General features: G+C 36.2%; 2 protein-coding genes across 3 annotated transcripts in view; one reads left to right on the forward strand and one right to left on the reverse strand.

Annotated features, from left to right (window-relative positions):
• LOC109840893 (transcription factor bHLH48-like) overlaps nt 1-3,421 on the forward strand; it is a 3,814-nt gene extending 393 nt beyond the window's left edge. The window contains exons 2-7 of the mRNA XM_020409715.1: nt 1-52; nt 145-210; nt 300-368; nt 479-553; nt 941-1,193; nt 3,117-3,421. The exon at nt 1-52 is cut by the window's left edge and continues 64 nt beyond it. Of these exons, the coding sequence (XP_020265304.1) occupies nt 172-210; nt 300-368; nt 479-553; nt 941-1,193; nt 3,117-3,151 (471 nt within the window). The 5' untranslated portion in view covers nt 1-52; nt 145-171 and the 3' untranslated portion in view covers nt 3,152-3,421. The remainder of the gene's footprint in view (nt 53-144; nt 211-299; nt 369-478; nt 554-940; nt 1,194-3,116) is intronic.
• LOC109840892 (protein gamma response 1) lies at nt 4,168-10,999 on the reverse strand. 2 transcript variants are annotated; one of them, XM_020409714.1, is made up of 4 exons: nt 10,869-10,999; nt 8,470-9,252; nt 7,860-8,164; nt 4,168-4,683 (listed from the first exon to the last, which is right to left on the reverse strand). In XM_020409714.1, exons 2-4 carry the CDS (start codon nt 9,212-9,214, stop codon nt 4,318-4,320), a joined length of 1,416 nt encoding a protein of 471 aa, XP_020265303.1. In that variant the 5' UTR covers nt 9,215-9,252; nt 10,869-10,999; the 3' UTR covers nt 4,168-4,317. The 2 variants fall into 2 exon arrangements, with proteins under 2 accessions (XP_020265303.1, XP_020265302.1); XM_020409713.1 differs by lacking the exon at nt 4,168-4,683 and having other exon boundaries at nt 7,344-8,164.

The raw sequence follows: 10,999 nt of genomic DNA on the forward strand, positions 1-10,999 counted from the left end.
TGTCAGAGCTCGGAGAGGGCAAGCCACTGATAGTCATAGTTTAGCTGAGAGAGTAAGCTTTAATTAGTTAATCATCAATTAGCGCGCTAATCATTGTTTATTTAAGTATTAAACAAATCTCATTTATTTATCATTTATTTTTAGGCAAGAAGAGAAAAGATTAATGCTAGGATGAAGTTGCTACAGGAGCTGGTCCCAGGGTGTAACAAGGTCTGCTATTTGTTTTATTAATTGCAATTAATTCACGATTGCTTTATTTAAATATAATTCGCGTGGATTTTTATTTATTGTGGGTGCAGATATCTGGCACAGCGCTGGTGCTTGATGAAATAATCAACCATGTACAATCCCTTCAACGGCAAGTTGAGGTACGGATCCCCACGCCCTAATTTACCACAATGCCCCTTTGCAGTCAGAGAGTCGAAGGGCAGAATGGACTGTATCAATTTATTCAATTATGTTAAAATTTTATGTGCAGTTCTTATCGATGAGATTAGCGGCGGTTAACCCCAGGATAGACTTTAGCGGGCTTGACAATACTTTATCCGCTGAGGTAAGTACTTTGTTTAATGAGTTAATAATTGATAGGCAACTTTATCATGTGGATATAAATAATTGATAGTTTGATTACAATAAATATAAAACTGAGGGTTGCTTAGATGTCAAATGATAACTTATACACTCTTTTGTTTGATTGACTAATTTTTATAGTATTCGGCACATCTATGATTCATTCAAAAATATAATTATTGCCCGCCTTTTAATTATAAATAATACACAGTTTTGATCCGAATGCCCGACGAAGTTGCGATTATCGAACTGTTAACTCGTACGAGCTCTTCTTTTAAACGTTTTGAATCAAATGAAGGGTACATGTTAATCTTCCAAAAATGTACCATATTGTGAACAAATTAGCTGATAGAGATGCTCCGATGTACAGTGTGGGCGGTTAATGGCAGGGGGTAACAGTAACGGTAGGCCTGGAGTTGCAATCGACCAGTCCTCGGCTTGGTTGGACGGAACGATCAACCAGGGGAAATTTCAACAGCAAATGTGGCTGGTCGATCCCCAACATCCCCAACAACATCAGCAGCAGCTGTGGGATAGGGACGACGCACAACAGAGCCCTGTATTCGTCAGCAACCCAAACACCGTTGCAATTTTCCCTTACGGCTCATCAAACCCCAATCCAGGTGAAATTTTTATTCACAACTTTTTTTTGTTGTAGATATTACTGTGAATGAATGATATTATTTGCATGGACCACTGATAGGGGGATCAGAGGACCGGTTCATTACCTTAAAATCTCCACAGCATCTTATCTTATCCGTCTTTTTTTTTTGTTGGGCGTTAGCTTTGAATGAGTTGGTAATGGTCCCTGTTTGGTCTGTTGGCACTTGGGGACCGAAATGAATGGACATGAGCCCACCTGTGTCCATGATCTCTTGAATTGGTTCTTGACACTTCATGCTAACTTAAGCCGGACTCAAGCTTGAGCTTGGTGTCCTTATAGGTGAGGCCAATTTGGTAGGAACCTAGGAATTTTCCTAGCATATGCTTATAAGCTGCTGATGTTTTAATGAATTTCCCTTTGGTTCATGAAAGTCAAGCTTTAAAGATGTCTTGTAGGACTTGTGGAGCTTGCTACAAAGAATAATTGTCCTGGATTTCCATACTTTTTTGACAGCATCAAAAATTAAATTTCTATCTATGAACTGTAAAGAGATACTTAAGGAGTCGGTGTAAAATCTCATCTTGTCGACTAATCTAGTCCACATTTCTATGAACTTTCCTTCAAATATGAATGGTCATATGTGCACCTGTGCCCACGCTCTAGATTGATTCCAGACTCCTTTGCTAACTTGAGCCTGGCTCAAAATCGAGCATTTTACCTGTACTGACTTGGCAGTTTTTGTTGGAATTTCTGAAATTAAGAACATTTAATCATAAATGTTCTTCCTCCTAATTCCCTTAATTATGCTTATAGTTTACTGTTCAAATGCTATTACTTTATTGGTACCTGCCAGCTATAATTATTTAAGTAACTTTTACACTTTCAAAACTAGATGATTGTATGCTTTCTGTCAATTAAAAAGTGATTATAAGTTTAGAAAATGTCAAAGTGAGGTGCTATAATAATACACAAGGTTTGCCGATGTCATGGCATGGACCGGTTAGGATCTTTAGCTAAAAAAGCAGACACCACCAAGATTAATATTGTCCTTGTTCTTTCTTCATGGAGCCCTCAAGTCTTTATCTGGGCTCCTCATACAGCTGTCTTAAATGAAAACTTTGGTGCACACCAGCTCATTTTAGATACCAACCAACAATGAGCGGGTTGAGCCCGACATCTCACAGAATGCTGCTGCCCCATTCTCTACTGAATGGGACCCTCAGTGATCATCCTGGTTCTTCTGTAATTTCTGGAGGCACCGCGCTATCTGTTGTCCAAATTGACACTTAACACCGAATATTTAAGGCCTGTTTGTTTCCACGGAATTCTCACGATTCCGTGGTAAAGGCGGGCGGGTCCGATACTAATTTTATCGGAGTTGATTTGTGTCATATTCTTGTTTGTTTTACTGAAAATTTTTGTTGGGAATTGTTGGATTTTGTCAGCCCTTGGTCAGTCAAAATTCCTCTGCTTTCACAACGATTTTAGGGATGGATCCACATCCAAGTTTTCATCAAAATTTTCTATACAACCCTACAAAAGTAAAGGTAAAAAATTGGATACTTTTGGAGATTAAAGAACTCTGACTTCCGTCAGAGCTCTAAAACCTGTTTTTACATCCAAACATCCAATTATTCAACAAGTTGCTTAAGACAGTCTGAAAGTTTACTTGCATGTCTGACCTTTGGTAGAATCAAGGTTCATAAGCATGCACATAAGATTAGCTGTATACCAACTATTCTCTTGACTATTGTGAGAAAACTTCATGGCTCTAAGTCATTCTTGTCTATATAAAGAATACTCCAAATCCCACACCTGCTATGGTCCCATTCACGTACTCCATGCTTCTATCATACATTTCTATGGTTAGTTTGTTCCTTAAATAGAACGTCCAAATTCAGTGGAATATATTTTTGATAACTCTTGTTTTTTTTTTTTACAGTATCGCTTCCTAACCAGTTGAAGACTGAGCTCTGAAGCTTGATGCTTACTGAAACAGCAAACATGCTAATTTGGTGTACATAGAAGAGGAGAGAATATGATATTGTTAGGTAGAGTGAGAGAAAGAGGGACAAAGAAAGAGCTCTCTCTAAGCCTCTCATAAAGTTCTTTGAGGGTGGTTATATATTTTTCTGATCTGTAGTCACAGAATTTCATGTAACCCTAATTCTCCTCCATATCTACATATAAAATTATATATGTGACCTTTATTGCAGTAATGAAGCTTGTCGTCAATTCATTTATTTACAGTCAAAGACTTGACCTAAATTCAGGCAATCTGACGTGCTCCAGATTAGAAATGAATGCTAGCCAAAAGATATCTTCACAGCTTAAAGATGCCAGTTTTACTGTGGTGAGAAGAATTTCATCAATTTCACATACATAATCTCTCTTCGAGTGACTTGTGCAAAGCTCAAGACCCATACATTGGTAAAATCATCTAAAATCTATGCTACAAAAAGGGATAGTAAATGATCGAATCGAATACTAAGGTGTTTCACGTTTGTATTTGTTTAAAATTATCGGATTCGAATGCGGACTCTAATATTCATATATCTAGTTTTTCGAATTCGAACTTGAATACTTGATATTTGATAAATATTCATGAATATTCACGAATACTTATCGAATATCAAAGTATATTTATTTCGCTAAAGAGTATGATTTTCAAATAGTATTAAAATTCATAAATAAAAATTATTTCTTTATAATATATGATGTATATGTATTTAAATTAAAATTTTAATTAGAAAATAGATTTAAGATTATTTAAGTCTTCAAATCAATATATAAAATTTAAGTAGAAATGGTAAGTGGGTTAAAAATATGACATCATATGTGCAATAATACAAATAATAAGATGTTATCAAAATTTAAACGAATATTTAATAGACAAACGAATTGAATATACATCTGGTTAAATTCTATTCGCTAATAAACTGGAATACTAAAAAAATATTTGTTTAGTGATAAATAAATTATCAAATCGAATATGACCGAATAGTTATTCGAACAATTATCGAACCATTTATTAATTACTTGGTTCATTTCCACCCTTAGCTACAAAGAAGAACTTGCTCTCATGTTCATCAATATGCTCAAATCAAATATAGCATTTCACCTACCAAATTCGATGATAAAATCTATAACTCCGATTCAAAACCAATGTTCCAGAATCCTTCAGGTGTCATTGGAGGAGCGTACCTATACCGATGCCTCGATACACCATCATGATGTTCACATCTCATAGTTTTCTGCCCATTATCTGTACCATCATGAGGCAAAACGGCATCATAGAACTTCTTGCATTGCTTGCATTCAACTCCTCTAAGATTCTCCCTCTCCGTCTTTTTCCTCACAGGCTCCACATACTTAAAACCCTTGTTCGCTCCGGGACCAAGAATAGATACATTTTGCTTCTGAGGAGCAGCTGCATCAGGATTGATCATCTCTTGAGTCTCATCATCTGAATTGTTGAAATCCATGTCATTTAGAGCAACAACTGGAAGATCTTGGACTTCTTCATTTGGTAGGAACCTAGGAATTTTCCTAGCATATGCTTATAAGCTGCTGATGTTTTAATGAATTTCCCTTTGGTTCATGAAAGTCAAGCTTTAAAGATGTCTTGTAGGACTTGTGGAGCTTGCTACAAAGAATAATTGTCCTGGATTTCCATACTTTTTTGACAGCATCAAAAATTAAATTTCTATCTATGAACTGTAAAGAGATACTTAAGGAGTCGGTGTAAAATCTCATCTTGTCGACTAATCTAGTCCACATTTCTATGAACTTTCCTTCAAATATGAATGGTCATATGTGCACCTGTGCCCACGCTCTAGATTGATTCCAGACTCCTTTGCTAACTTGAGCCTGGCTCAAAATCGAGCATTTTACCTGTACTGACTTGGCAGTTTTTGTTGGAATTTCTGAAATTAAGAACATTTAATCATAAATGTTCTTCCTCCTAATTCCCTTAATTATGCTTATAGTTTACTGTTCAAATGCTATTACTTTATTGGTACCTGCCAGCTATAATTATTTAAGTAACTTTTACACTTTCAAAACTAGATGATTGTATGCTTTCTGTCAATTAAAAAGTGATTATAAGTTTAGAAAATGTCAAAGTGAGGTGCTATAATAATACACAAGGTTTGCCGATGTCATGGCATGGACCGGTTAGGATCTTTAGCTAAAAAAGCAGACACCACCAAGATTAATATTGTCCTTGTTCTTTCTTCATGGAGCCCTCAAGTCTTTATCTGGGCTCCTCATACAGCTGTCTTAAATGAAAACTTTGGTGCACACCAGCTCATTTTAGATACCAACCAACAATGAGCGGGTTGAGCCCGACATCTCACAGAATGCTGCTGCCCCATTCTCTACTGAATGGGACCCTCAGTGATCATCCTGGTTCTTCTGTAATTTCTGGAGGCACCGCGCTATCTGTTGTCCAAATTGACACTTAACACCGAATATTTAAGGCCTGTTTGTTTCCACGGAATTCTCACGATTCCGTGGTAAAGGCGGGCGGGTCCGATACTAATTTTATCGGAGTTGATTTGTGTCATATTCTTGTTTGTTTTACTGAAAATTTTTGTTGGGAATTGTTGGATTTTGTCAGCCCTTGGTCAGTCAAAATTCCTCTGCTTTCACAACGATTTTAGGGATGGATCCACATCCAAGTTTTCATCAAAATTTTCTATACAACCCTACAAAAGTAAAGGTAAAAAATTGGATACTTTTGGAGATTAAAGAACTCTGACTTCCGTCAGAGCTCTAAAACCTGTTTTTACATCCAAACATCCAATTATTCAACAAGTTGCTTAAGACAGTCTGAAAGTTTACTTGCATGTCTGACCTTTGGTAGAATCAAGGTTCATAAGCATGCACATAAGATTAGCTGTATACCAACTATTCTCTTGACTATTGTGAGAAAACTTCATGGCTCTAAGTCATTCTTGTCTATATAAAGAATACTCCAAATCCCACACCTGCTATGGTCCCATTCACGTACTCCATGCTTCTATCATACATTTCTATGGTTAGTTTGTTCCTTAAATAGAACGTCCAAATTCAGTGGAATATATTTTTGATAACTCTTGTTTTTTTTTTTTACAGTATCGCTTCCTAACCAGTTGAAGACTGAGCTCTGAAGCTTGATGCTTACTGAAACAGCAAACATGCTAATTTGGTGTACATAGAAGAGGAGAGAATATGATATTGTTAGGTAGAGTGAGAGAAAGAGGGACAAAGAAAGAGCTCTCTCTAAGCCTCTCATAAAGTTCTTTGAGGGTGGTTATATATTTTTCTGATCTGTAGTCACAGAATTTCATGTAACCCTAATTCTCCTCCATATCTACATATAAAATTATATATGTGACCTTTATTGCAGTAATGAAGCTTGTCGTCAATTCATTTATTTACAGTCAAAGACTTGACCTAAATTCAGGCAATCTGACGTGCTCCAGATTAGAAATGAATGCTAGCCAAAAGATATCTTCACAGCTTAAAGATGCCAGTTTTACTGTGGTGAGAAGAATTTCATCAATTTCACATACATAATCTCTCTTCGAGTGACTTGTGCAAAGCTCAAGACCCATACATTGGTAAAATCATCTAAAATCTATGCTACAAAAAGGGATAGTAAATGATCGAATCGAATACTAAGGTGTTTCACGTTTGTATTTGTTTAAAATTATCGGATTCGAATGCGGACTCTAATATTCATATATCTAGTTTTTCGAATTCGAACTTGAATACTTGATATTTGATAAATATTCATGAATATTCACGAATACTTATCGAATATCAAAGTATATTTATTTCGCTAAAGAGTATGATTTTCAAATAGTATTAAAATTCATAAATAAAAATTATTTCTTTATAATATATGATGTATATGTATTTAAATTAAAATTTTAATTAGAAAATAGATTTAAGATTATTTAAGTCTTCAAATCAATATATAAAATTTAAGTAGAAATGGTAAGTGGGTTAAAAATATGACATCATATGTGCAATAATACAAATAATAAGATGTTATCAAAATTTAAACGAATATTTAATAGACAAACGAATTGAATATACATCTGGTTAAATTCTATTCGCTAATAAACTGGAATACTAAAAAAATATTTGTTTAGTGATAAATAAATTATCAAATCGAATATGACCGAATAGTTATTCGAACAATTATCGAACCATTTATTAATTACTTGGTTCATTTCCACCCTTAGCTACAAAGAAGAACTTGCTCTCATGTTCATCAATATGCTCAAATCAAATATAGCATTTCACCTACCAAATTCGATGATAAAATCTATAACTCCGATTCAAAACCAATGTTCCAGAATCCTTCAGGTGTCATTGGAGGAGCGTACCTATACCGATGCCTCGATACACCATCATGATGTTCACATCTCATAGTTTTCTGCCCATTATCTGTACCATCATGAGGCAAAACGGCATCATAGAACTTCTTGCATTGCTTGCATTCAACTCCTCTAAGATTCTCCCTCTCCGTCTTTTTCCTCACAGGCTCCACATACTTAAAACCCTTGTTCGCTCCGGGACCAAGAATAGATACATTTTGCTTCTGAGGAGCAGCTGCATCAGGATTGATCATCTCTTGAGTCTCATCATCTGAATTGTTGAAATCCATGTCATTTAGAGCAACAACTGGAAGATCTTGGACTTCTTCTTTAGGACCTAAGTTTAGGTTTCTGACTATCTCCATTGGAGTGTCGAGAAAATCATCGTGTGGATCTCCACTGCCTTGTTCTTGACGCTGTCTTGTTTCTCTCCAAGAAGAAGAAGCAGATCGCTTCTTCCCGATTGATGGCTCAGTTTTGGTAATTGAAGGGAGGTTCTTTGGAGATATGCGAGAATCTACGTGTGAAGGCTTAATGAATCCAGAGTCTTGATTGCTCACAAGTTTCTTCAGCTCAATTGGCCTTGAAGACAGAGGGCTGATATCTTTACCTTTATGTTCTGAATCAACATATATCAGTTTTTTGGGGGAGGTTATGTCCGTTTTTCAGTTGTTTACGGGGGGTAGGGGTATACTATTTGTAGTACCCTCTTTTGAACTCTAGCGCATACTCTTGGTTGGGAGTATGGGCTTTTTGTAACAACCACTTTATCTTTTAATTTAGCTGGCTGGAATACCTTTGGGGTATTCCATCCTTATTCTCAAAAAAATGTTCTGAATCAACATTGATTACAATATAATTTAAACACGACCGAACAGTTTCACAGTGAAAAAGGAAAATGGGTTATTGAGGCGAAAAACTAACCTTGGGGGCTTCTCCTGCTCAGTGAGGGACCTGGAGAATCCTTTTCCTCTGTGATCCTGTCTGGATGAGGCTTTTGCTCTCTGTTGCTGCTGCACTTGCTAAGTAGAAAAGTATACTGAGACTTCAGATGCTTGTAATTGTCCTTTAACTTACTGAACTCTTCGAACAAATCTTTTCTTTTGCTCTGCTCTGTCAACAGGTTATGATCCTTAAGATCAATCTGCTGCAGTAGCTTCTCTTGCAATTTCTTTTCATTGGCCAGTTCGTCATTCTTTTGAGCAAGCTGTTCTTTTAGACTGGCAATGATCTCTCCATTACTCTCTTGGTTTTCAATTTTCACCAAAAGTTGTACTTTTTCATCTTGATACTTACTTAACAACTCTTCCTTATTTATCAAACTCGTCTTGGTTTCTTCAAGAGATTTGTTTAGTCGCCGAACTTCTTCTTGTGCATATTGTTTCTCAAGATTAACCTCTTTAATCTGATTTAGGAGAAAAGTTTCGTTCTTCTTCCACTCATCATTTGTAGCTTTTCTTGCCTCAAGAATTCTCTTCTCTAAACTTTTTGATCTTGACTGAAATTTTGGAAAAAGCTGGCTGCAGAATATGAGCTCTACCTGGGAAATCCGATCTTTTAGCTCCTGAATGTTGGCCACGAGAATGGTGCTGAGCCCACATAAGTACTTGGAATCATCAGTATCAATGGAGTCAATGAAGTTTGGAGAGCTCTGCAAACCCTCTTCCATCTCTCTATTGTTATCAAGCTATCCAACTACGAGGTGAGCTGTGGAAAGTGTCCATCATTAGTGAACGGGGAAGTTCAGACAAAAGAAAGCAATAAAACTCAATAGTACTGGACAGATTAGGAGAAATCGTGAAGTGCAAAACTATCATTGTCTTAGACATGGATCAACTATGGCTCAATTCATTATGTTGTTCTACTGTGATAACGTTATAACAGGCATCACCGCTCATCATTTGCTTCCTAATCATAATCTGGCATCAATATATAAGTATAATAATAAAACCTTTATGTTAATTGCGATACTAAATTTTGAAATAATATACTGCTCCAAAAGAAATAGGAACTTAGAAAAACTAATGCATTCTTGTAAAAATTTGTATGGAGGACGGCATTGATTTAATGTCTGGCATGGTATTGGATCTTCTAGAATAGGAATACAACATCAAGCCTTATGGGACTCAGTTATTATCCTGTAAGATTCAAATAGGAACAGACCAGGAAGCTAACCTATACTTGACTGGTGTGACGACTTCCATGGCCAAAAGAGTATGTCCTTTGTTGTTAAATTGTATGGTATTCAGCTTGAGCAAAATTGGTTATCTGTTTAAAATTAAGTTTGTGAAACTTGTATTACATCAAAATTTTGTGAAGTTTATGAAGGGTCTGTACACTTTATAGTCATATTTTGCAATGAACGCCGAATGTTCTATTCACGCATTACTCTATGTCATCCTGTAAGAAGCAAGAACGCCTGTCAAAAGGGTGGACACAACCAAAGCTTCTGCCATGATGCAATCCCGCTACTTCTGCGTCTGCTGAAATGGACTGACCATTAACGCAAACCTTCATATGATTCCTATTGACGATACTACCATTACTCTATCTGGAACTTGGAATTTTGTCTCATTAATCGTCATTTTAACACTTTGCCTCAAAACCATTTCAACTAAAACAGGTATTCTGATAATCTTTGGAGAGGAGAGATATAGAAGTGTCATCGCGAGGATCAAATGGCTGCGGTTTCATCATTTCACGTAAAAAAGGGCACAAACACGTTTCTAGAAGCAAACCATTGTGCTAGTTGGGTCAATGGTTGGGGCTTGGGGGTTTGGCGCCAGAGGCCGCCAATTGTCAATCCAAAGGCATTGCAATACTAAGCCAAGGTTCTTCGCACCAAATAAATAAATAAATAAATAAATAAATAAATAATTGTTGCTTAAATCCTACTACCAGTCTACCACACACTTGTAGAGTTTACATTTTACTTTCCCTTGTATGTCCCTTTTTTTTACCTTCATTTAGTTGTAGAGGATTTTTAAGTTACCAATTTGAGAGAGTTACTTATATAAAACATTACGCCTTACATTTGAAACACCGGATGATTCCAGAGACCAATTAAGAGTATCTGCAATTCTATAATACCTTTTCCCGTTTGTTTATCATTTAGGGCATCAGCTACGTATATAATGAGAAATTCATAAACCCTAATTAAGAATCAATACTCCTCAAAATCATGAATCAATCAAACACAAATAGATAGATGAGGATTCGAATGGCAATTTACTTCCAAAGACAATCATTTTGAAGCATATAATTGCAAAAAAATTTGCAGAAAAAGAAAAGAAAAGAAAAAGGGTAGATATAAGCAAACTTACCTGAATCCAGAGCAAAGAAGAACACTGATTTCTCAAGTAGAGCTCAAGAATCCCAATCGTTAGTGATCTCGGACTCGGATCTCTCTCTCTCTCTCGCTCGCGCGCGCGTGCGTAAAAGGGCGACTTTTTTC

Source organism: Asparagus officinalis, chromosome 5 (genome assembly GCF_001876935.1).
Source record: "Asparagus officinalis chromosome 5, Aspof.V1, whole genome shotgun sequence".
NCBI lineage: Eukaryota > Viridiplantae > Streptophyta > Magnoliopsida > Asparagales > Asparagaceae > Asparagus > Asparagus officinalis.